Source organism: Gopherus flavomarginatus, chromosome 3, assembly GCF_025201925.1.
Source record: "Gopherus flavomarginatus isolate rGopFla2 chromosome 3, rGopFla2.mat.asm, whole genome shotgun sequence".
NCBI lineage: Eukaryota > Metazoa > Chordata > Testudines > Testudinidae > Gopherus > Gopherus flavomarginatus.
Genome location: NC_066619.1, coordinates 130,790,185 through 130,817,904, shown reverse-complemented (window position 1 = coordinate 130,817,904; position 27,720 = coordinate 130,790,185). Strand labels below are relative to the sequence as shown.

At 41.5% G+C, this 27,720-nt stretch overlaps 1 protein-coding gene across 5 annotated transcripts in view; it reads right to left on the bottom strand.

Moving 5' to 3' along the window:
• The window catches only part of HOOK3 (hook microtubule tethering protein 3), an 89,409-nt gene that overhangs the window by 57,485 nt on the left and 4,204 nt on the right, over nucleotides 1-27,720 (bottom strand). For 4 of the 5 annotated variants that reach the window (XM_050944368.1, XM_050944366.1, XM_050944367.1 and 1 more), the window contains exon 2: nucleotides 8,401-8,486. In XM_050944368.1, the coding sequence (XP_050800325.1) occupies nucleotides 8,401-8,486 (86 nt within the window). Of the gene's footprint in view, nucleotides 1-4,498; nucleotides 4,686-8,400; nucleotides 8,487-27,720 lie in introns of those variants that run through there. The other variant, XM_050944369.1, reaches the window with a different exon arrangement.

The window sequence follows — 27,720 nt, the reverse complement described above, 5'->3', positions numbered from 1 at the left end:
TGAAGCCCCAGAAGGGGGTTTGCTGGGGATGAGGATGGGTAAGGGGGAGGGCACCTCATGTATATATTAAAATGATAAACAGCATTGCACACTTTTATCTGTCAGGTACTCCCAGACATTTAAGAATAAAGTTACAGCATAATTAAACCACATCCAACATTTCCTTTCCTTCTTTCAGCATAGCCAGACAAAGCATCTAGCCAATTTGTACCTTGTTCTACAAACGGAAAATTTTCTTTCCAATCCTCACAAGCAATCACTTGATGCCTGGAATCATGAAGTTTGAATTCTCTTACAATAACCATATTTAGCTTGCATACTTGCATGTGTTATTATTGATACAATTAATAGACTTTTTAAATCCAGCCACACGTACTTCTTATGAATTCTTGGAGCAGTGAGTTCCCACATGCTAACTTTAAATATTCCTTTAAAAATATAATCCCTTCAATATCAATCAAAGAAAAATAAATAAACCCATTCTCATACAGTGAACAAAGTTGAAAAGGAGCACTTAGTTTATACTTATCTCTGAGCATCTGCTTAATTGTTTTCCCTTCTATCCTAAAAAAATCCCAGCATTTTAAAAGTATTTTCCTTGTAAGCCCAGTCAAACCTTTAACTTTTTTACAGTCACTCTTCTTTCAAGTTTTTTCCAACTTTGGCTCCTGAGGTGAGGCAACCAAGATAGAAAACAGTACTCGATGAGGGCATAATATACACCTTTGTTTTGTATCCCTCTGGCAGATGTCTTCCCTGAGCAACTACTAGGGCTTTCTCCCCAAGGTTCAGAAACTAGCTAAGAAGAGAGAACGTTTCTTATTGGTAACTGTTTATTCAAAATCACATTTTCCATTCTCCAACACAGAATTTTAACAGTGTTATGTTCCCAACTACAAAGAGGCCAGGAACTAAAAGTAACTGTCAGTTCCAGTAAAAAAGTATCCAAGATCATGCTGTTTTTTTTTTTTAAACCAGCTTCTAGACACCAAAAATAAAATAAAATAAAATAAAATTAAAAAAAAGCTTCTGTGCTCACGTTCTCTCTCTCTCTCTCTCTCTCTCACACACACACACAGATACAAAGTCCATCATTCAGAATGAAGCAGATAGCAAACAGCCAAACAGAATGAAGAAGAGATAACAAGAATAACAATTAAAAAATTAGTGATTTAGTAGGTGACACTTCCGCATCTTAATCAGTATTAAAGCAATGCCCGCAGCATAGTATCATAGAGAACTTTGCTATAGGAGATTTTTTTATGACAGATAAAATCAAAATCTGACCACCAGTTGTCAGAAAACTGATGGCACTTTTTGAATGAGTAACGCTATTAGGATCTACTTCTCTAGTGAGTCTCCAAAATGGGTAAACGTCCAGGCAGTTTCAAGAAGAAAAAGTATTTTTAGATTGCTGACTTAAAAAGTTGTGCTGCCATTGTGCACTGTTATTGCTTTGTTCTATCCAATGGTGTTGAGGTGAATCCTATATGGAAAAAGTATATCGGTTATTAAGTCTAAGCCACTTTGAGATCTTTTGGGAGGATCCGTTTATTTAGAATTGATCAAACCCACTAATGTGCCCTGTGATCCAAATGTAGCCCGAAACTCGGATACAGCTGGCCAACCATTAGATTAGTGCTTTGATGGCTAGACCATACAAATTTTTGTTGTCTTTTTCTTCTGGTACACTAGCTCCCAGGTATTCCCTTTCTCTACAATGTCCTCAGAGTTAACAAATGGTCTGTGATAGATTACATGGCAAAGGAGGCAGAAGACCACAATGGTGAAAGTATCTCAACTCAACAGATTCCAGGTGCTCTTTTACACATTCCTCTACGGAGACAATAGATTCATAGACTTTAGGGTCAGAAGGGATCAACATGATCATCTAGTCTGACCTCCTGCACAAAGCAGGCCACAGAACCCTACCCATCCACTTCTATAACAAACATCTAACCTATGTCCAAGTTATTGAAGTCTTCAAATTGTGGTTTGAAGACCTCAAGTTGCAGAGAATCCACCAGCAACTGACCCATGCCCCACGCTGCAGAGGAAGGCGAAAAACCTCCAGGGCCTCTGCCAATCTGCCCCGGAGGAAAATTCCTTCCCGACCTCAAATATGGCGATCAGCTAAATCCTGAGCACGTGGGCAAGACTCACCAGCCAGCACTCAGGAAAGAATTCTCTGCAGTAACTCAGATCCCATCCCATCCCATCCAACATCCCATCACCGACCACTGGGCATACTTATCTGCTGGTAATCAAACTATGATGAAGGTTAAGGCATATTTCTTTTTCTCTGACACAGCATCTACAAACACGTAGCAGGAAGAATGATTTTAAGTACTAGCCAATCTTATGGCTCCAGATTGCTCCCATTTAGAGACATAGCTTAGATCCATGACTATGGACACAAGAGTACAAAAGCATGAAACAGCAAATGCAAAATATATGGTACAGCTTTAACTGGTTCTGCTGATAGAGCTAACTAGGTGTGTGAAATAGACTTTGTCCAATTAGCTGTGAAATGAACCCTTCTCTCTCATGAACAGGTAAATCCAGGAAGAAAAGCTTGCTTTGACTATTGACAAAGATTGTTAATGACTACTGAAAGCATCATGCCAGCCTCTTTTAAAGTAAGTGGTGTTTAACACCTTGCACCTTTGTTTTACTCTGTTTCCCATTCAGTCCCTAATCTCCCATTCTGGAGATTAGTGAGAAAATATCAGTTGGACAACTGTAGCACTATATGGACTCCAGTTACGAGGGCTGGATAAACCTAAAAACCTACACTAGTATCTTTGGTTGATCTCGGCTACGAACAGAAGTCGGGCGGTCCAAGTTGATCTTCTTGTATCTTTCAGCAGACTTACTGACCATGCTGCACTGGTTCATATGAGTGACTTATCATATGAGTGAATGATCACCTGTGCTTCGCTTTCATGGAAGCCCTACAGTACTCTCCTGTGTTCTGCCACAAGGTTTTCCTCCTACCACCCCAGTCATTTAATGGCTATGGCAAGCCACTTAATGGACATCTTCAATAATTTCAGGCTGCAGTGCCATCCTTATGCTGACACCTAGTTTTACATTTTACTTTGAGACAGCTGGTTTGAAACTTAAGCCAGACAAGAATGAGGCCATGCTCATGAGAAGGGGGAAATGATTTTGAGGAGCTTGCTGAATGACAGTCATGAAAATTATTAAAGAAGTATGCCAGCCACTAGTGAAAAGGTACAAAATCTGGGTGCCAACCTCAGTTCTGCTCAGCCTCTGATGGAGGACCATATTCTGATAGTCAAGAGTAGCTATCATCTATGCCTTCCTCAGATACCACAGCAATGAGTGTGGTGTGAGTACCAAACAGACAACTGCCTTCACTGTCTTCTTTGGAGGCGACAAAAACACAGGATGCCCACACCTGATATGTGCCCATCTCTGCATCTGCATTTTAGTCTTAAATGTATCCTATTTCATTTTAGGGGGAGAATCCATAAATGAGTCTTCTTCCACAGCTCCCATTTGTACTTGCCCAGGAATGACACTTCACTTCCAGTGAGGGTTCCAATCACTGTAGGCTCGTAAACTCTCCATTCAAAACGTACCCTAGAATCTCTGATGGTCATGGAATACCAACCATGAGTTTGGCTAGAGCAGCCTCCAGTAAAAGCCTACCGTGGCAGGAATAGCCAGCACTGTCCCAATACAGAAAATATTGACTTGGTTTTGCCTCCCTAGTTCTACTGTAATCTACTCTGATGAACACTTAGTGAGTCCCTTCCATCAAAGCAGAGGTTGATAAACTGACATGGAAACAGATACTATTGTGTTCAGAACTTATGACGTCATGAGCTTCAGTGACAAGATGTGCCAGCCTTATCCACATATGGAGACGGGCCCAGATCACTAGAGTGATGCAGGAAACTAGCATGCCCACATCTTCACATTTCTATCCAACACTCTGTCTGATCCAATGAGCTGTATTCCTGTTGACTGTATTTTGGTAACTCATGGAAAACTGACACCCTAAGTGGAAATTTTCTTTGGCGACAGTCTGCTTTCTTGATGTTCTTTTACAAAATGGATTGATTTCTCTTGATGAAACTCTTGATGCCATCTAGAAATGGATATAATTCTCAAGAAATTCAGGCAGGGATAATACAGTTTATCTTTCTCAAAGGGACTGATATGATGCAATAGTCTAAGTCACCTAATTGACTTCAGCTTCCCTTCTAATAAGGTGCACTTGTTGAGAGATTTTCACATCAAACTCTCACAACCCTTCAAGTCTTCTTGGGGATTACTGAAGTTGACTAGAGTAAGCATCAGACAGCACATCTGTGATATTGGCTCTATAACACCTATTTGCAGTAAGTGATCTATTGGCTTTGGAAACGAATTTGCTCTTCATTGATTTCAAGGATGTTGCTGGAGTGCTCAAATCTTTATTTTAAACTTTACCCAACAACTCTTCTCAAGAACTTCTAGCACCCACCTGTCTCCTGTCATGCATTTCTACTCCTGCGACAGTTTTTCCCCAATTAGTTGGTTGTCTTGGGACAGGAGTGGGAGTCATGCTGCTGATCTAGAAGGAATGGTGGATTGGAGAAGTCAGCCCTGGACTCCCCCTCCTTTGCTTGAACAGTCCCGCCTGCCTCTGGACTAAGTTCTTTCTGTGGTACCTGTTTGAATTGAAGGAGTAAAAGTAAAACTTTACTGGCTGTTTCAAATTGTGTATATATATATATATTTTTTTTTAAATAGGTGATGGGAGCCAATGTTTTTCCTCTGTATTTTCTAAAATGGTTTTGCCTGATGGTTCCCAATCACTTTACCAACTGAGTACTTACAGGTACTCATAATGTGTTAGACTTATGGGAAAGATTTCTGAGACATAGGTGATCACTGGCTACTGTGTTCACAGCCATAGATATCTGAGAATCTAAAAGAATCCATCGAGGCGTCCATATTACAAAAGAAGAAGCAATTGTAATTTTCTTTTAATATGATTTAATACCTGATGACTACTCTAAAAAAAATGCAAAATCAGCTGTAATTATGACTCTTTTGCTCCAAAGCGTTTCTCAGCAGTAAAACATTCAAAATTCCTGTGAACCCTACCTATGTATATCTGTAACTAGAAATTTGCCATCTAGCATGCCTGTGAAATGAAGTTCAATTAACAGGAGCTTTGAAAGCCACAAAGTCTATTTAGATGGGCCCAAATTATTGTACAGAGGTTATCACCTGAACTTACAAATTGCTTAGTTGACCTTTAGTACAAACCACTGGTTGCATGGGGAAAGTGAATTGAAGCTAGCATTCATTGAAGCGGGGGCGGCGGGGGAGTGATAACAAAAGAGATCACTAAAGTATCATTCCATTTCAAATGCTGCTATGGAAATGCAAATTTTATACTTCACACATTTCACCTATTATGACCACACACCATAAATAAATATCCCCTGTGCAGCTCAGAACAGTAAGTCAGGGTTGATTTTCTTGGGACACTGCCCCTGGAAGTGTGCAAGATACAAGGCCCAACGAAAGCTTAAAAATATGATCAATAGGACTACTGAGCTTTCCCTTCCCATGTCACCCAAGAGTTTTATTTTTGGTATATACAAGACAAAGGATGAGGGATAGCTCAATGGTTTGAGCTTTGGCCTGCTAAACCCAGGGTTGTGAGTTCCATCCCTGAGGGGGCCATTTAGGGATCAGGGCAAAAATCTGTCTGGGGATTAGTCTTGCTTTGAGCAGGGGGTTGGACTAGATGACCTCCTGAGGTCCCTACCAAACCCTGAATTCTATGATTCAATGACAATTCCTAGAGACCCCCGTTTTGAACTGTACACACCAATCAGACACATGTGCTGGCCAACAGGTGGATACAGAAAATAATCCTATCAACTGCTGATTAGTGATGAAGTTATGGGACATACACACTATGAAGCATATGCATCACTTCATGATTAATGACTACTCAAACTATACAAATATACCAACAATGATCTCTCACGTGCATAACTTTATGATTAACAAATATCCAAACTATATAATGTAACAATATGGTCTCATTTTCACGCATGTTTTGAAACATGATTCAAGAACGGTTAAGCTAGAATCTCAATGTCTTACAAAATTTACTAACAAAATCTCTTATCCCAAGTGCTCACCTTCCCTCAGTATATTCTGTCATGTTCCATCCTGCTTCAGATGGTGAGAGTCCCTTTTTAGATTAATGTTGTTACAGTACCTGATTCATGTTGGGGTTTTTCCATTTTTTAGGCCTAAAACACTGACTTATTCATCTGTCACGATACATAGAAAAGCAATGATGGTGCTAGTTTAAAACTGGGCATACTATACACATTTTCTTTTTAGTATCTTCTTTAATGTCCTCTAAGCAACAATATTTGAATATTAGAGAGTTTTTAATCCCAATTAGGAGCAGCTAGGACTGTTGACAAATTGTTTGAACGTACCAGGATTCCTTTCTGACAAAGCATATACAGGATAGTGTAGCTTTCATAACTGATGCCTCTGTGTAGGAGGACTTCAACTTATCTGTGGGATATGTGCCAAAGATGTTGATCTTTGAGGGTGTATTTGTTACTTCAGTAAAACAGGCATTTCTGGAAAATCTCCATGAAATCTGCTTTTTTGCATTACTTTTCTGTTGGGCTTATTTGCATTTCCTAAATTATATTATACAATTTCCTCTAGAGCAGAATGAAACTATACATCATAGGACCGTCTTAAAAGTTCCAGGGAGGAGGGAAATATTTTCTGCATTTTTAAATCAGGATTATCCTCTTCAGTTCCTAATTCATCTTCCCACATATAAAGTCCTCCTACAAAACACTTTAAGTATTGCCTCAAAATATTAGGCAAATTCTGAGTTTCCTTCTACTTTCTCCTGTGTACTGCAGGCAGACTGCTACTCCTTCCCTCCGTGGAACAAGGGGCTGCTGATGAAAATCTAATACCTATTTTTATTCTTTTTGGATTTCCTAATCTTCCTTTTGGAGGATTTGTGCAGAAAACTACTTTTAGATTTATTTGTTTTTGTCAAGCAATTATTTTGGTTATGTTCTGTACCTCCTCCATATTAAGGAATGAAATTGGTCCCTTGACTCTTTATAAGAATGTAGAAATTGTCATACTGAATCATGCCTATTGTCCATATTTACTAGGTCCCAAGGCCAGAGGGTGTGGGTAGGGCCACACTCAGCGGCCACCTCCTCCATTTTTGGGAGAACAGGGTTGACCTGCTGGCCCAGAGACTAAGTTGCCAACCAGTTCGCCCCATTGCACACCAAGGTTGATCTTCGGACCAGATTTTTTCACTCCAAATGTACCCCAGGGGGTGTCAGGGTCCCTGGCAGGAAGAGCCAGAGAGGAAGGCCCTCTTTGGCTGCTGTGAAGTGGGGGACAAACAGCTGCCATATCAGATGCTTATTCCTAGTTTCAAAACAGAAGCAGAAATCTCTCTATAAAGGATAGGTAAGAATGATATACATGAAAATAAGCATTGAAAATAAACCTCATTTATCAAACTACAGTGATGCATTCTGAATCAGTGTATACGGTATCTTAATCCATAATTGGCTCCATCAAAGGCCTATTACAAAAAGTCATGACAATCCCAAGTACAGAGAGGTTTTTTTCCCCCCACTTAATCTTTTAGGAATTGAATGTCTTTGAATGGTGCTAGATTGGCAGTATTAGAAATAGACTCTCTGTTTAACAAAATCTTGTATTACATGAGCATCAAGTTTCCTTACACTGCCTTGCTGGTTTGACTCAACCATGACCTGAAGGGATTAACTCCAGCAGATGAAATAATAATAAATTACCCATGTCTACTCAATATCTGAACTCCCCACTGACACTACTAAAAAGGATGGCAATATGGTGAGTTATTAAATCTTTTTGACAGTTACAGCAGCCTCAAGATTTATCACTACAACACATTGTAATTTATGACATAGTATGTATTTAGCACTTTTCATAAATTGTCCCCAACTAATAAGCTATTTTGCATTATTACTCAAATGGAAACCAAACTTTTTAATAGAAGCGTAAAAAGTATTGTTCTGAAGTTTAACCATTTTATTTCTCAAAAAAGTTGAAACTTCGTACACAAACTCTTTGACTAGGTACTTCTTTTGCCTCAAATGAGCTGTACTTTTCAGATGTTCTTCTCCATTTTCAAATAACTGTTAGTTACGCTTTAGGTGAAAACACAAACTAAGGTTAGCAGGCTGAGTCCTCACTGGATATTGGTCAATTTTTAATATGAAAACATACTTACATTCAGATAATTGGGCACATTTACAAACCATCTATTCTTCATGCAAAAAACCCACAAACCATTAAACAATTTGTTCTTACATCTTTTGAAGCACCTGGGCCATCACAACCCCATTCGTTAAATCTTCCACAGTTTGGCATGGTGCTTCAACATTAAATGTCTGGATCTGAGGGGAAGAAAAGACATTCTCTTATTAGGCTGTCTTAACCATTTCTTACTAACACATCAAAGAGCTTTCAAAAGTAACACAACGGTATGGTTACTACCAAATAGCAGTAAATGGCAGAGAGAGAAAAAAACACAACACGAAGGTGCACAAGTTTAATTTTATCAGTGGAGAAATACTGCAGATTTTCAAAACACGAGTTCCTAGAGTTACATTCCTAAGGGAAGGATTTGCAAAAGCATCTAACTCAGGAACACAAATCCCACTGAAAGTTAGTGGAACTTGTGCTTTTAAGTTACTCAAGCACCATCCTAAATCCCTATTTAGGCATATACATCAGATCCCAATTATTAAAAATGCTGATCACCTAGACCGTACACTGACTTTCCATGGTTATATAATTATATACACACTCACACGCACGCACTCTGAACAATTAACTCCTCCCCAGTGTGGGATGAGAGCGAAATGGTGCTAGTACTAGCTGGTTTGTACTGGCCAGTGTTAGTTTGCTATTAGTTGTAAGGCTTTCAATTACTACAATAAATGTGGCAAAAAAAATCTAGACAGAGAAAAGTCTCTGGTATAAATATAGAGGTTAAGATGCAAGGTGTTGGTATCTGACTTAGAACTGAAGGATGGAATGTGGCTGAGTCCATAGTGCCATATGTGGGGGTGAGTGGTGGTTTCTAGTCCACAACAGAAATATATCTGAGGTAGGGTGGATGGGTGACAGTCATTTTGGTCAACATGCTGTGACTGGAGACATATACTGGGGTAGGGTTTCATTTTTGAATGTGCAGTATGATAATATACACTTGACTATTTGTGTAAGAGATTGCAAGAACTTCAGGGTCAAAGACGACTTCCCTGGAATTTTGTGCTGAGCTTGCCCCTGACACAGCAGTACCAGATGACGAGACGTCTCCTTCACTATGGAAAAGTGAGCAGCCATAACACTGCAGAAGCTGACTAACCTAGTTTTCTACTGTCCAGATGGAAACCCAGTTGGGAAGTCCATTGTGAATGCTGTTGTGCTGGGGGTCTGCACTGTAATAAATACTGTGTGTGTTACAAGGAGAAGTAATCATGACTGCTAACATGCCAGAGACCAAGTAATTTAAGTGGCTGGACTCCCCAAACTGACAGAGCCATTAATGGAAACTGCATTCCCATTCTGTGTCTGAGCACAAGCCGAGAAATAAATAACAGGAAAGAAACTGTTTCCATGACGATGCAGTCCACAGTATATCTCCCTGGGAAGCCCTGGGCATGGACATACAGTAGCCTGGAAAACTGCATGATCCCAGGACTTGAAACAAACCACACACCCCCACCACCAAACTCTGGACTTCTCAAAACAGGAAAAGTGAAAAACTATCCCAATGAACAATATTGACATTATGGGTGTTTACATCCCCATTGCGCTCCTAGGTGATCCTGTCTACCCAGTACTGCTTTGGCTCATTAAAACTTCCCCAACTACATAAACAAAGGTAGAAGATTCCACTACACACTGACCCAATGCAGGATGGTAGTAAAATGTGCTTCTGGGACACTGAAAACAAGATGTAGATTGTCTGTTCACTGTTCCATGACTATTATTACCATGATCATATCTGCTTGTTGCATTTTACATAACGCAAGCGAAAACAAAGGAGAAGTGGTCAGTAAAGACTAGAGTGGCTCAGACAGCCTGCCTTCTACTTTTTCACAGCCAGAAAATCACGTGAATGCAGCTGAAGGATGACAACACTACTTCTGGTGAGCATGCGCTACAGATCTGAAATGGAGGGCACCAAGGACTAATGCTTTGTTTCTTTTTATGACTACTTGAAAATACCATCTTTTATACAGTGAAGAATGAAGGACTAGATAGCACAACATTGTTGTTAACCTAGCACATTTATGCTATGTACATTTTTTATTGATTTGTTATTACCTTATATTAAGTACCATCAACATTCAAAAACAATGCCTCTTTTCCAAAAAAGAAAACTTTGTTTTAATAAGGGAGTCCAGCTGCAGAAACAATCTTCTTTCTCTGTGTCAAAAATAGAGGTTGAATGGAGAATGGCTGGGAAAGAGCCAAAGAGGTAGGTCCCAATCCCAAAAGTTGTATTCTCTGCTTTTGGGAGGGCATGGTAGCAGGCAACACGTGGCAGTGCAGGAGCAGACTCTAGTTATGGGGACAGAGCAGCAGGCAGTTTCTTTTGTGTTTTTCATAGTCATTAAATAATGGCTGCTGAAACTCTGCCTCCCTGTGCATTCTGCTGTCTATATTTTTGCATGAGTTCTGTCCTCCTGCTGGAACTGTTCCTTCCTTCCGGGTGTGTTCAGGGCTGCCACGTCTTTCACTCCTCAACGTGGTAAATTCTCTGTTCACATTCCCTTGCGCTTTGATGAATTGGTCCTTTCAACTTTTCAATTGTGCCACCAACATGGAGTCCGGACAGCAAGCCCTGACAGAGAAAACAAGAGATGATAGAATTAACACCCACCACAATCCCTCACACGTCCCATGAAATGTCAACAAATGAGACAAAAGAAACTCTCTCTTCTCTTTTTAAAATTGCAATAACTAATCCAGAGCCATTCAACACAAAATGTTAAGGACATATGTTCCCAATTCTCCCACAACACTTAAAACTATGGAGAGGTGTGGTACCATTTTAGATCGGGGAAGGGAGATAATGCCAAAATGGTATTAAAAAGTTACTTATTACAGAAAAGTAGGATCTTGGAAAATGAGGATTTGGGGGTTTTTGCAGATGATATTCAATGAGAAGCTCCATGACTGGTGAGGCTTGGTTAGCTACCTTTATATTAACTTTGGAGAAGTTGCCATACAAACAGTTCATCAGAAAGACAAACTCTAATATGACTGCAGATAGCCAAGTTGTGCATGTTGTATAGAAATGGCTGGATGCCATATGGGCCAGCCAATACAATGTAAGGTAAATGCTTTGGAAAGCATCCACTAATTAACTTATTACAGTAACTTACAGGTCCAGCTGTTTTTATTTTTCCATTGGTGTTTCATGCGACATTTAAAAAAAAATCCCCATTTTTGTACGTGGCTACATGGTATAACACAGACAGCTGCCGTAAGTGCCAAGCCAAGCACTTCCTCTCTTCCCAGATCATGAAGCTGAAAAGGGCACCACAAGTGAGAGGAATGGAAGGGTGGCTCCAAGAAAGACCAGTTACAGGGGAATAACTGTTTTGAGTGGGCTGCTGTGGGGATGTTACTTGCACTATGGCAGAGAGGATGAAGGGAGGAGTGGTTGAGGGAGTGGGGACTGGCAGAGCAGAGAGAAGGTGAGGTGGACACTTCCATCTTCACATAAGACTTTATCTGCCCATTCATAAATATTAAGGATGGCATTCATAAGAACCCAGAAAAATTTCTCTCAGCCCCAGAATCTGAAAAAAATCAGTCCCCATCAGTACTTTATACAATAGCAAGCTGCATACCTGATAAAGCTTTGCTCATCTCCAGATTCCACTTCCTCATGCGGAACCAGCTCAGTCATCTCAGGATCTGGGCCTCCATCCTATAAATGGATCTTGTGATCTGGGCAACTCCTGGTCAGGCTCCCTCACCCCGTTCGTCCTATTTGGCAATGGTGTTCTCGTCTCCCCTGAATAATTATGCTACAAAGTACTTTTTCATTATGTTTGGGATCATTTCAGGCTGAGCAGAGGAGTGAGTCTTCAGGCTCCTCGCCAGATCATTGTATAAACGAAAAATTCTATGCCAGGACTTAAGTCTTCTGATGTCATCACTGACGTTATACTGTACTTTAGGTTTTTTATTTTATCCCAGAGTGGCTTATAAACCCAGGTTATATCAAGCATCCAGATGACTGGTTCAATGTAAGTAAGAGCACTTAACACCACTGGCCAGCTGTTTCTGGATTTTCTCATCCCATAATAAGATTTGGGCCCAAATATCTGAGCCAAGCAGCAACACAGTCCATAAAGGTTCTCCTTTAAGACATCCTGGTAATACTTGCAATGTTCACACTCAAAGAATCTTGCAATTGTGAAAGAAGTTGCTTGCAATGCAAGTTGTCTGCACTGAGCTCTATGGTTTGTGTGGTGCTATTATACAGGTAGATGGCTTCTAGCCAAGCAGACTCCTGTGCCAATAGGGTGCGCAAAGTAGACCAAACAAACTACCTCAGTACTGACTGGAGCACTGTGGGACTTGAGTGGAAGGACAATATGAATAAGTTTATGACTGCACTGGCTCCATACTGCCACTAAATTGCTGCAGCTTAAACCAATATGTAGACCTGCAGAACACAAGTCCAATCCAAATGATATTTGGAATACATTTAACTTTATGGAAAATGTGTATGCAAGATGCTTGTTTCTTAGAATAGTAGATTTCTCTAGTGCAGACAAGGCCCTTAAAGAGAGAGAAAACCAAAGGCTGAAGAAAAGTGATACAACATGCAAGCAGAGTGATCAAGGCATGCATCTTACTAGTTCAACTTTTCTCCTTTTTAATAATTAGCTTATAAATGTCCAATGCCTGTTCTAATATTCCAATTCTAAACTTTTCCCTATTATATTATTTGCCTTTGCCTACTCCTTTTTGTCTTTTGACCATTCTCTATTTATTATTTTTCATAAAGTTTCAATTAATTATTCTGGAGTGTTGCCCGTGCATATTCGCATGCAGCCACATAGCAACCCCCTTCTCCAAGTGCCAGCGAGCTTCAGGATCCTTCTAGAAAAGGAGTGCCTATTAGGACCATACTAGTGCCTTCTCATGGCACCAAATGTTCAGATCAGAGGTTTTCGGTGACCCACCTGAGTTTCTTCTACTGAATCTTAAGATCCTTAAAGCGACAACTCTGGGCAAGAAGAGATGATCAGGCTATGTGAAAATAAGGAAGAAACATTCCTGAAGAACTACAGTTACTACTAGGTAATCTCTCTCCTTCTACAAGTCAGCTTGCCTCTGCATACTCTCAGTTATGGAAGTCCAGTTAACAGGACAACCCCAACAAAGGTGAGCTCAGACATTTTAATTAAACAGGGATTATAGAACAGTTCTCCAAAGCAACTATCAGATCCAGATGATAAACCAAGAGAGCAGCGCTCAGTAAATCTTTGAAGAGAACCCAGGCTAGGCAGCCCTGTAGATTGTAATGTTTCCATCATAAGAACATAAGAACGGCCGTACCAGGTGAGACCAAAGGTCCATCTAGCCCAGTATCCGTCTACCGACAGTGGCCAATACCAGGTGCCCCAGAGGGAGTAAACCTAACAGGCAATGATCAAGTGATCTCTCTCCTGCCATCCATCTCCATCCTCTGATGAACAGAGGCTAGGGACACCATTCTTTACCCATCCTGGCTAATAGCCATTTATGGACTTAGCCACCATGAATTTATCCAATTCCCTTTTAAATATTGTTATAGTCCCAGCCTTCACAACCTCCTCAGGTAAGGAGTTCCACAAGTTGACTGTGTGCTGTGTGAAGAAGAACTTCCTTTTATTTGTTTTAAACGTGCTACCTATTAATTTCATTTGGTGACCCCTAGTTCTTGTATTATGGGAATAAGTAAATAACTTTGCCTTATCCACTTTCTCCACATCACTCACGACTTTATATACCTCTATCATAACCCCCCTTAGTCTCCTCTTTTCCAAGCTGAAGAGGCCTATCCTCTTTAATCTTTCCTTGTATGGGATCCTCTCCAAACCCCTAATCATTTTAGTTGCCCTTTTCTGAATCTTTTCTAGTGCTAGAATATCTTTTCTGAGGTGAGGAGACCACATCTGTACACAGTATTCGAGATGTGGGCATACCATGGATTTATATAAGGGTAATAATATATTCTCAGTCTTATTTTCTATCCCCTTTTTAATGATTCCTAATATCCTGTTTGCTTTTTTGACCGCCTCTGCGCACTGCGTGGACATCTTCAGAGAACTATCCACGATGATGCCAAGAGCTTTTTCCTGACTTGTTGTAGCTAAATTAGCCCTCATCATATTGTATGTATAGTTGGGGTTATTTTTTCCAATGTGCATTACTTTACATTTATCCACATTAAATTTCATTTGCCACTTTGTTGCCCAATCACTTACTTTTGTGAGATCTTTTTGAAGTTCTTCACAATCTGCTTTGGTCTTAACTATCTTGAGTAGTTTAGTATCATCTGCAAACTTTGCCACCTCACTGTTTTCTTCTTTCTCCAGATCATTTATGAATAAATTGAATAGGATTTGTCCTAGGACTGACCCTTGGGGAACACCACTAGTTACCCCTCTCCATTCTGAGAATTTATCATTAATTCCTACCCTTTGTTCCCTGTCTTTTAACCAGTTCTCAATCCATGAAAGGACCTTCCCTTTTAACCCATGACAGCTTAATTTACATAAGGTAAATAGAACAAGTCCAGGGTCAAGGATCATCCTGATCACTCCAGCTTGGATCAGGTAGTCCCTTTGGTGAGGGACCTTGTCAAAGGCTGTCTGGAAATCTAAGTACACTATGTCCACTGGATCCCCCTTGTCCACATGTTTGTTGACCCCTTCAAAGAACTCTAATAGATTAGTAAGACACGATTTCCCTTTACAGAAACCATGTTGACTATTGCTCAACAGTTTGTGTTTTTCTATGTGTCTGACAATTTTATTCTTAACTATTGTTTCGACTAATTTGCTCGGTATTGACGTTAGACTTAATGGTCTGTAATTGCCGCGATCACCTCTAGAGTCTTTTTTAAATATTGGCGTTACATTAGCTAACTTCCAGTCATTGGGTACCGAAGCCGATTTAAAGGACAGGTTACAAACCTTAGTTAATAGTTCCACAACTTCACATTTGAGTTATTTCAGAACTCTTGGGTGAATGCCATCTGGTCCCAGTGACTTGTTAATGTTGAGTTTATCAATTAATTCCAAAATCTCCTCTAGTGACACTTCAATCTGTGACAGTTCCTCAGATTTGTCACCTACAAAAGCCGGCTCAGGTTTGGGAATCTCCCTAACATCCTCAGCCGTGAAGACTGAAGCAACGAATCCATTTAGTTTCTCCGCAATGACTTTATCATCTTTAAGCGCTCCTTTTGTATTTCGATCATCAAGGGGCCCCACTGATTGTTTAGCAAGCTTCCTGCTTCTGATGTACTTAAAAAACATTTTATTACCACCTTTGGAGTTTTTGGCTAGCCGTTCAGAGAACCCAGGGGAAAACTGAGTAACCTTGCAATGTGGGCCCCAAGATCTCAAGTGCTTACATGATAGATAAAGCACACATACCAGTGCATAATCTTATTTATTTTGACAGTCACTCAGCATTTCCCGTATACTGATCCACTAAGGCTACAAAAAAATCTAGGCAATTTCCAAAATACCTTTGTCTTCTCTACACAGGACAAAACTCGATGCACTTAACTTCTAGGACACAGAACCTACGGTTTGGTTAAAAAATAACCTAGAAGACTAATGACTTTGTTCAGGTAGAACTCAAACATTATTTTAAAGAAAAACAATGGATGAGTTTGCATGACAGCTTTGTTGTTAGGGAATGAAGTAAAGGAAGGATCAATCATTAAAGGCTGCAACACACTCATTCCTCTCTCGCAGATGTAACTGTGATGAAAATGCTGACTTTAGTGATAGGTGAAATAAAGAGCACCCTTCCAAAGGTTCAGAAAGTGAATTTGAGATATCACATCAGTGAAGCTGTCTGCCCAGTATAAGGACAACCACCAATCCTTCAAAAAACCCCATGACAGTAATAATGCTTTTCAGTTTCAACTAGAAGCCAGTATTCAAAAATAGCAGACAGATGTATTTTGATCAATGACAAGGACAGAATGAGAAACTTCAAGTGTAATAAATACTCCAAAATCGATGACATGGGTGCAAGGGTATAGGGTCAGGTTATTAGATGCCTATACTGAAACCCTTGTCCATTTCCATTTCGGTAAGCTACATTCCAGGGTGAACAGCTTCTTGAATTGCAGCAAGATACTGCTTCATGCTTCACCCGAAGTAGTCAAAGTCCCATGGGTCAAACAATGACGTAAAGTGTCTCTGGGCTTGGATGCAGAAGGAAATGTGTTCTTGGGATATCCATGTAACATACTGCCTGATCCAAGCTGGAGTGATCTGGATGATCCTTGACCCTGGACTTGTTCTATTTTCCTGATCAGTAGAAGCAATGGAATCAGTGAGAAAGCATAGTGTCTGCTGCAATCCAACAGGACCACATCTTACTGAGTTTCTGTCCACTCCTGTCCTGAAATAAAACTGTGGACCATTTCTATTGCTAGTTGTGACACAAAGATCTAGGAAATGATAACTCCACCTCCTGAACAACAGCTCTACCATCAACTGTTTCAGAGACCACTTCCTCTGGTCTTTGTTTCTATGATTTTTCTTATCTGACAACACATTTTCTTTGCTAACCAGCTGGAGGTACACCATGTAAATTCGATGAGCCAGATACTAGTCACAGAGACAAGCACCTTCCTGCTTGTTAAAGCAGAACTTTGCTGTCTTGTCTTGCACATGCAGGCATGGAGAAGAGATAAAAGACTGAAAAGTCCATCTGATATATGGAATCTACTTTTCCACATCTTCCCGTCTCCATGAATGTTAAGCAAACTTCCCTGATATAGATACACATGTACACCCTGATGCCTGAAGTATGCTATTATCTAACCCAGGGGTTCTCAAACTGTGAGTCAGGACCCCAAATGAGGTCGCCAGGGCTGGCTTAACTTGCTGGAGCCGGGGCTGAAGCCTAAGGCCCACTGCCCGGGACTGAAGCCCGAGGACTGAAGCCCTGGGCAGCGGGGCTCAGGTTACAGCACAATCCCCCAGGGCTGATGCCCCTGAGCTTCAGTTTTGCCCGCCTCCACCCAGGGTGGTGGGGCTCGGACAGGCTCAGGCTTCAGTCCCTGCTCCTGGGGTCATGTAGTAATTTTTGTTATCAGGTGGTACAACGAAGTTTGAGAACCCCTGATCTAACCAGGTATTTAATGAACACTTTCTATAGAAGCCAGATCCAAGAACGCTATATTGGTCACAATTGTTTCTATACAAAAGCATAATTACTTTCAGGCTAGTCTGAAAGCTACATGAAACTATGTATCTTCTATGTTGAGAGCCCCAAACCAGTCTTACAGGGATATAGATAGGAATAATAGAAGGACAGAGACAATAGGTAAAATCAGCATGCAAAATCTGAACACTAATTTAACTGTTTAACTTTCTCAAGTCCATAATGAAACACAGGCAATTTTTTGTATTTTGTTTTTTTAAATGAGAACATAAGAATGGCTATACTGGGTCAGACCAATGGTCCATGTAGCCCAGTATCCTGTCTTCTAATAGTAGCCAGTGCCAGATGCTTCAAGGAGAATGAATAGAAACAGCAATCATTAAGAGATCCATCCTATTGTCTGCTCCCAGCTGTTGGCAGTCAAAGGCTAGGGAGACCCAATTGTGGCCCATCTTGGCTAATAGCCATGGATGGACCTATTCTCCATGAACTTATCTAATTGTTTTTTGAACCAAGTTATACCTTTGGATTTCACAACATCCCATGGCAACAAGTTCCACAGGTCAACTGTACATTGTGTGAAGAAGTATTTCCTTTTGTTTGTTTTAAACATGCTGCCTATTAATTTCATTGAGTGGCCCCTGGTTTTTGTGTTACAGGAAGGAGTAAACAATGTTTACTCACTTTCTCCACACCATTCATGATTTCATAGACCCCCAACATATTCCCCCCTCAGTCATCTCTTCTCCAAGATGAACAGTCTCAGTCTTTTAAACCTCTCCTCAGAACTGCACACAGCATTCAAGGTGTGGGTGTACCATGGATTTATATAATGGCATTATGATATTTACTGTCTTACTACCTATCTCTTTCCTAATGGTTCCTAACACTGTTAGCTTTTTTACCTGCTGCTGCACGCTGAATGGACGTTTTCAGAGAATCATTTACAATAACTCTTTCTTGAGTTATAACAGCTAATTTAGATCCCATCATTCTGTCCGTATAATTGGAATTATGTTTTCTAATGTGTATTACTTTGCATTAGTCAACACTGAATTTCATCTGCCATTTTGTTGCCCAGTCACTAGTTTTGGGAGATCCATTTGTAACTCTTGGTGGTCTACTTTGGACTTAAACATCTTGAATAGCTTTATATCCTCACTGTTTATCCCTTTTTCCAGGTCATGTATTAATATTCTGAACAGCACTGCTCTCAGTACAGATCCCCAGGGGACACTGCTATTTACCTCTCCCCATTGTGAAAACTGACCATTTATTCCTACCCTTTGTTTCCTGTCTTTTAATCAGTTACTGATCCATGACAGTACCTTCCCTCTTATCCCATAACAGCTTACTTTGCTTAAGAGTCCTTGGTGAGGGATCTTGTCAAAGGCTTTCTGAAAGTCCAAGTACACTATATCCACTAGATCACCCTTGCTCATGTTTGTTAACCCCCTCAAAAAAATTGAATAGATACAGGGGAAATAATTTCCCTTTACAAAACTGCTGTTAACTTTTCCCTAATAAATCGTGATCATTTAGGTGTCTGATAATTCTGTTCTTTACTATAGTTTAAGCCAATCTGCGTAGTACTGAAGTCAGGCTTATTAGCCTGCAACTGCCAGGATTGTCTCTGGAGCCTTTTTTTTAAAAATTGGTGTCACATTAGGTATCCTCGAGTGATCTGGTACAGAAGCTGATTTAAAGGATAGGTTACATACCATACTTCGTAGTTCTACAATTTCATACTTGAGTTCCTTCAGAACTCTTGGGGAAAATACCATCTGGTCTGTTTAATTTGTCAATTTGTTCCAAAACCTCCTCTATTTACCACCTCAGCCTGAGGGTACGTTTACACTACGGGATAATTCCGATTTTACATAAACCGGTTTTATAAAACAGATTGTATAAAGTCGAGTGCACGCGGCCACACTAAGCACATTAATTCGGCGGTGTGCGTCCATGGTCCGAGGCTAGCGTCGATTTCCGGAGCGTTGCACTGTGGGTAGCTATTCTGTAACTATCCCATAGTTCCCGCAGTCTCCCCTGCCCCTTAGAATTCTGGGTTGAGAGCCCAGTGGCTGATGGGGCAAAAATCATTGTCGTGGGTGGATCTGGGTAAATGTCGTCAGTCATTCCTTCCTCTGGGAAAGCAACAGGAGACAATCATTTCGCACCCTTTTTCTCTGGATTGTCCTGGCCGACGCCATAGCATGGCAACCATGGAGCCCGTTCAGCTTTTTTTTTTTTTTTTTTTTTTTTACAGTCACCGTATGTGTACTGGATGCTGCGGATAGAGGCGATACTCCAGCGCTACACAGCAGCATTCATTTGCTTTTGCATGATAGCAGAGATGTTACCAGTTGTTCTGTACCGTCTGCTGCCAGGGTAATTTGGCAATGAGATGATGGTTATCTGTCCTTCTGTGCTGTCTGCTGCTATCATGAATGCCCCTGGCTGGGGTCGGCCGGGGGCGCAAAGGCAAAACTGGGAATGACTCCCGAATCAATCCCTCCTTTATGGTTTCTAAAAATAGAGTCCCGCCTAGAATTTGGGGCAAGAGTACTAGAGAAGCAGTGTATCAGAGAGTACAGCTGCTCCGTGTCAGATCCCGCAGAAATGATGAGCTACATGCTATTCACAGGGGGTGCCCCTGCAACAACCCCACCCGTTGCTTCCCTCCTCCCCCAACCTTCCTGGGCTACCATGGCAGTGTCCCCCTCATTTGTGTCATGACATTATAAAGAATGCAGGAATAAGAAACAGTGACTTGTTAGTGAGATAAAATGAGGGGGAGGCAGCCTCCCCGTGCTATGACAGTCCAGGCAGGACATTAAGCGGTATGGGGGAGAGGAGCCCAGCATGCCGCTGCTATGATAGTCCAGGCAGTACAGAATCTTTTCTTTACACCAGAAAGGAAGGGGGCTGATGGAGCTCAGCCCCCCCGTGGCTAGGATGAAGACGGTTACCAGCCGTTGTGTACCATCTACTGGGAATGACCAGGAATCATTCCTATTTTTACCCAGGCACCCCTGAGGCCAGCCAGGGGTATTCAGCAGTTATCAAGCATGTACCGTCTGCCACCAGGGAGGGGAGAGGAGTGGATACTGCTCTTCACTCCTGCAGCATCGCGTCTACCAGCAGCATTCAGTAGACATAGGGTGACATTGAAAAAAGTCAAGAAACGATTTCTTTCCCTTTTCTTTCACGTGGGGTGGAGGGAGTAAATTAACCAGCTATTCCCTGAACCATGCCGGACAACGTGTTTGACCCTACAGGCATTGGGAGCTCAGCCATGAATGCAAATACTTTTCGGAGACTGCTGTGGACTGTGGGATAGCTGGAGTCCTCAGTACCCCCTCCTTCCCTCCATGAGCGTCCGTTTGAGTCTCTGGCTTCCCATTACGCTTGTCACACAGCACTGTGTAGCCTGTAGATTTTTTTTTCCAAACGCTTTGGCATTTCGTCTTCTGTAATGGAGCTCTGATAGAACAGATTTGTTTCCCCATACAGCGATCAGATTCAGTATCTCCCGTACAGTCCATGCTGGAGCTCTTTTTGGATTTGGGACTGCATTGCCACTCGTGCTGATCAGAGCTCCACGTGGGGCAAACAGGAAATGAAAATCAAAATTTCATGGGGCTTTTCCTGTTTACCTGGTCACTGCATCCGAGCTGAGATTGCTGTCCAGAGTGGCCACAGTGGTGCACTGTGGGATACTGCCTGGAGGCCAATACCATCGATTTACGGCCACACTAACCCTAATCCGATATGGTAATACCGATTTTAGCACTACTCCTCTCGTTGGGGAGGAGTACAGAAACCGATATAAAGAGCCCTTTATATCGATATAAAGGGCCTCGTAGTGTGGATGGGTACAGCGTTAAATCGGTTTAACGCTGCTAAAATCGTTTTAAACGCGTAGTGTAGACCAGGCCTGGGACAGTTCCTCATTTTTATCACCTAAAAATGGCTCAGGTCTGGGAATCTCCCTTACATCTGCAGCAATGAAGACTAATGCATTTAGCTTCTCCACAATAACCTTATCTTCCTTGAGTGCTCCTTTAGCACCTCAATTGTCCAGTGGCCCCAATGATTGTTTGGCAGGCTTCCTGCTTCTGATGTACTTTAAAAAAAAAAAAAAGTCTGTTAGTTTTTAGGTCTTTTGCCAGTCGCTCTTCAAATTCTTTTTTGGCCTACCTAACTGAACTGTTACACTTGACATGCCAGAGTTTATGCTCCTTTCTATTTTCCTCAGCAGGATTTAACTTCCAATTTTTAAAGGCTGCCTTTTTGCCTTTAATGGCTTATTTTACTTTGTTATTTAGCCACCATGGCACTTTTTTCATCGTCTATGTTTTTAAATTTGAGATATACATTTAATCTGAGCCTTAATTATGCTGTTTTTTAAGAAGTTTCCATGCAGCTTGCAGGCACTTCAGTTTTATGACTGTGACTTTTAATTTTCATTTAACTAACTTCCTCATTTTTGTGTAGTGACCTGTGATAAATGAAGGGGGGGGAGGGTAAGCTTCCTTTTGTGAACACCCAGCCAGCCAGTTAGCTGTAAAATTCCTCTTGGTGTCTCTTCTCTGCTTGCTTTACCTGTAAAGGGTTAACAAGCCTACAGGTAAAAGAAAAGGAGTGGGCACCTGACCAAAAGAGCCAATGGGAAGGCTAGAACTTTTAAAATTGGGAAAGAAGCTGTCCCTCTGTCCGTTGTTCTCTGGGCTGCAGGAACACGGAGCAGCAATGCTATAAGCAGGAATGCTATGTAAGGTTTGAACAAAGTATGAAAAAGTATCTTCCATACCTAGAAAAAATAATTTGGATAGGGAATGTTTAGACGGACACTATCAGGTTTATTTCTTATTTTGGCTTGTGGATCTCCTTTGTGCTAACCCGATGCTTTTGTTTGCTTGTAACCTTTAAGCTGAACTCCCAAGAAAGCATTTAGGATGCTTAATTTTTGGAATTGCTCTTTTAAAACCTAGCAAAAGCCTAAGCTCCAGATGTATTTTTTTCCCCGTTTGTTTTTAATAACATTTACCTTTTTTAAAAACAGGATTGGATTTTTGGAGTCCTAAGAGGTTTGTACATGTTGTTTGATTAGCTGGTAGCACAGCTAATTTCCTTTGTTTTCTCTCTCAGCTCTTTCCTGGAGGGGAGGTGAAAGGGCTTGAGGGTACCCGACAGGGAGGAATTCCCAAGTGTTCCTTCCTGGACCCAAGGTTTTTTTTTTTTGCATTTGGGTAGTGGCAGCGTTTAGCAAGCGAAGGTCAGAGATAAGCTGTAACCTTGGGAGTTTAATACAAGCCTGGAATGGCAAGTATTAATTTTTAGAATCCTTGCAGGCCCCTACCTTCTGTACTCGAAGTGTCAGAGTGGGGATTTAGTCTTGACATCACCTTTCTGAAGCTAAATGCTACTGTGGTGGGCTTCTCTGGTATTTCCCCCCACATCAAGGATGCTAAGTTTGATTGTATTATGGTTGCTATCACCAAGTGGTTCAACTATATTCACCTCTCGGACCAGAGTCTGTGCTCCATTTAGGACTAAATCAAGAATTGCCTCTCCCCTTCTAAGTTGCAGGAACTACCTCACAGAAAAGTCTTTCCCTCTGTACTGTTTTGATATTTTTCTTCAGGCTCCCATATTCTCAATAAGAAATCTGCATTTAACATCTCCCTTTACCATATTTCTTTTGCTGCTGACATGCACACGCATTGATTGCATCTAGAACCTAGAAGATTCCTGCTTCTTTTAAACTAGGTTGGGTCTACCTGAATGATCAAGCAGCAGAGCTAATTTTATCTTCTCCAGCATATCATTAGTTTTGCTACTGAACAATCCTCAAAGGGAAGACCTTCTTGAGCTCTTAGCAAAGAGGCTGGATGACTAAAGTCAAGAATACGTACTGACCAAGAGTGATGCCAGATGCCACAGTTCTCGCCAATATACAGTGAATCATATGAAGCACAAATGGCATGTCTAGAAACAGGGCAGACTTGATGTCAGTATCTTTTACCATTTTACTTTGCTCCTAGAAAAGATAGTCAAGCAAAGGAAGTATCGGATACCAAACTTGGACACCTAGAGCAGGGATGGGTCACTGGCAGCCCAACGGTCGCATCTGGACTGCTAGGTCATTTTATTTGGCTCACTAACAGTTAAGAGATTATTTATTCTGCAATGACATTTCTTATTTCCTCAACCTTTTTAGGGGGAGCTGTGATAAACATACCATGAGTATCAAGTGCTTGTTTCAATATGGAAGACTGATTGCTAGAAAGAATGGTTGTGCACTTCTTTGGGTTGCATGTATGATGAACACAAGGAAATTCAATACCCTGAAACATCAAGACTCTGTCTGTTGTGCTATGAGCGAGGTAGGAAATGGCTCACTGACAAACCAGTGGCTGATTCTTCTGCCTTTACAGTTTATTATGAGTAAAAGAAAGATAGAGAACACTAAGTCGCCCATGTACAGTGGGAGCGTGAATATCTTTGTACTTAAAATGGAGGTAAGTCCCAATGCCCCATATGTTTGCAAGTCATGATAATGACAAATGAATATCACTTGAAAAATCACCACAGGACCCATCATAAAGCAAATAATGAAATACATGCAGGGATAAGCCACTGCGGCTTATCTAAAAGGCAAAGTTTTAAAGCAGCAGAGTTGTTTTGCTAGAGTTACCCCAGTACAAACTCTGGGTCTTACTGCATCATATCTTGTCATTCTTGAGATGGCATGGCCTGGAAAGACACTGTATGAGAGTGAAAGAGTGAAACAATGTGCAGTGCAAATGGGAAAGGCGTTTGGTGATGACAAAATAGCAAAAAAAATTCAACAGTATCGCTATGTACAGTTTCGTGAAGAGCTTTACATATCCCTGAACATGCAGAAGGAAAGTTAAAGAAAATCATGCCTAATTGTTTCTTCTTTGGCATTAGGCGACAGTACAGCTATGTCAAATGTAAGTCAGCTATGATATATATATGGACAACTGACAGTAATTTTAACATGCATGTCATGAAGAACTTATGAAATTAGCCTTATTACACAGAACAACAAAGGGTCCAGATATTTTTGGTGTGCTTCAAGAAGCTGTTGCAGGTTTTGGAGATTGTAAAAAGTTGTTGGTTGTTGTAACAGATGAAGCACCTACTATGCATGGCTCAAGGGCTGGGTTTCCAGGTTTATTGAAGCACTGCCCAACTCTGCCCTGCATTATTCATCAAGAGTTGCTATGTGGAAAATCACTGTATTTTAATCACATCATAAATGTGGTCATGAAAGTTACAAACATAATAGGAGGTGCAAACAGATCACTCAACCATCACAAATTAGTAGCTTTTCTTGATGAAGAGGATGCATACCAGGACAATTTGGAGCTATACAGAGAAGAGTGATGAATAAGCCATGGAAAATGCCTCGTGAGATTCTTTCCAACAAAAAACACAGAGTGTCACCTTTCTGAAAGGCAGAGTTCTGATACTAAGAAGTTTCAGGAAAAACTGGAAGATTCAGTTTTTCTGTGCTATACAGCATTTTTGAGAGACATACCCTGAATTGTTTGAATATGCAATGGCAAGGCATGGACTAGACTGCATCAGACCTTATTGCTCACATGGACGGGTTCTGAAGCAAGCTCGTACTTATTAACACTTACCTGTTACATTTGAATTTGCCCACTTTACAACATATGATGCACATACATCAGAACCGCAAGAGTGCGACTCAGAGTTTAGCAGGAACGATATTGACAGTGAAATCCTGTTGCTTAATTTCAATGAACATTTTAAGCATTTTGAAAGTTTTCAACCTCATCTGATGCTTTTTAATGATCCACTTGCAGCTGCTGTCAATGACCAGCCTTCTGAACTGCAACTACAACTGTACGAACTGCAGAACCTTTCTCTGTTGCAGAGAAGAATAAAAGGGACACTCAGTTCTGGAAACTGCTTACTGAGTCCCATTTCCCAAATCTGAGAAAGTAGGTGTTGAAATTGTGCTCTCTCTTTGGGAGAACTCATTTGTGAAAGTGACTTCTCCCGATTGATTCATATGAAATCAAAGGAAAGGAACCAACTGACAAATGAAACGTTCTTCCATCTTATGCAGCTTGGATGCAATAAAGTTGATATACATATGCACCTCAGTGTGCATAAAGTCTCACTTTTTAAGTTTCACACTGACTGACAAGATACTGTAACAATGATAAGCAGCAGAGAAAAAATGTTAAGATGAGTTTGGTTTTTTGTTATTTTCATTTACTAAACCCTGGCTCTTCTGCACAGTGAATAAAAGGTTAGTGAAAAATGTGTTTAAACTGTTGTAGGATTTACTGTTTATTTTCTCATTATTATATAAAGGTTGTGCTACATAGGCCTTTTATATTTAAGACCTCTTCAGTTTTACATTGTTAATACACCACTAACTGTACACTAACATACTGTAGTGAAAGAAGAAGAAAGAAATATGGAGATATACCTATCTTAGAATTGGAAGGGACTCTGAAAGGTCATGGAGTCCAGCCCCCTGCCTTCACTAGCAGGACCAAGTACTGATTTTGTCCCAGATCCCTAAGTGGTCCCCTCAAGGACTGAACTTAGAACCCTGGGTTTAGCAGGCCAATGCTCGAACCACTGAGCTATCCCTCCTCCGGGTAGTGTAGCAAACATTTCTGAGTTATGCAATATATTCTCTAAAACAGGGGTGGGCAAACATTTTGGCCCAAGAGCCACATCTGGGTATGGAAATTGTATGGCAGGCCATGAATGTTCATGAAATTGGGGGTTGGGGTGCAGGAGGGGGTAAGGGCTCTGGCCAGGAGTGCGGGCTCTAGTGTGGGGCCAGAAATGAGGAGTTCAGGGTGTGGGAGGGGGCTCTGGGCTGGGGCAGAGGTTGAGGTGCGGAGAGAGCTCTGGCTGGGGGTGCGGGCTCTGGGGTGGGGCTGGAGATAAGGTATTGGGGGTGCAGGAGGTTGCTCCGGGATGGGACAGAGGGGTTCAGAGGGCAGGAGGGGTATCAGGGTTGGGGCACGGGAGGGGGTCAGGGGTGCAGGCTCCGGGCAGCACTTGCCACCGCTTCTGGGAGCTGCTTGAGGTATGTCCCCACTCCAGCTCCTACATGGAGGTGCAGTCAGGTGGCTCTGGACATTGCCCTGTCTGCCAGCACCACCCCTGCAGCTCCCATTGGCCACAGTTCCCAGCCAATAGGAGCCGTGGAAGCAGCGTACAGAGCCCCCTGGCTGCCCCTACGTGTAGGAGCCGAAGGGGGGATATGCCGCTGCTGCTGGGAGCCGCACAGAGTGGGGCAAATCCCTGATCCCGCTCCCCGGCTGGAGCACTGGAGTGTGGTAAGCCCTGGATCCTGCTCCCCAGCAGAAGCTCAAGGGCTGGATTAAAATGTCTGGAGGGCCAGATGTACATGGTCTAGAGCCATAAAGAAACACTAACATACCTCTCTTGAGGAATGGGCACCATGTCGAAAATAGAGGGTATATGCACTGAGGAAACTATACCATCCACAAAAGAGGAAGAGCCAAACTGAATACTAGGAATTGAGACCAGAAAAATGGCCAGAGGCACCCTCAAAATAGAGGAAGGGAGTACAGAGATCTTGGATCTTTAGCAATAATAATATAATTAAGGAGATATACCTGTCTCATAGAACTAGAAGGGACCCTGAAAGGTCATTGAGTCCAGCCCCCTGCCTTCACCAGAAGAACCAAGTACTGATTTTTGCCCCAGATCCCTCCCTAAGTGGCTCTCTCAAGGACTGAACTCACAACCCTGGGTTTAGCAGGCCAATGCTCAAACCACTGAGCTATCCCTCTCCCCCAATGTTTACAGAATGTACATATCATAGAAATGTGTAATGCTACCACTGAGGTTATAAACACCCAACTCCTCTAACCATTCCTTAAGGTCCTCTCTACCTATTGAAACACTATTTGTATCTGGGCTACACAGCAGAGTGAAGGAAAGAGGGTAAAGTACGTCTCTGTCATGACATCTCCACATAGACTCTGCAGAAGACTAACTAGCACTGACCTTTCTGAGGACTCCTGCTGCTTAAACAGTGACTGCAGCACTGCCTTCCCAAAACCAGCATCTGTTCTTGATACCATGTCGAGAAAATGGTGATTTATGAAGTTGTGCTTTGAATATGTAGCAGTCTTAAAA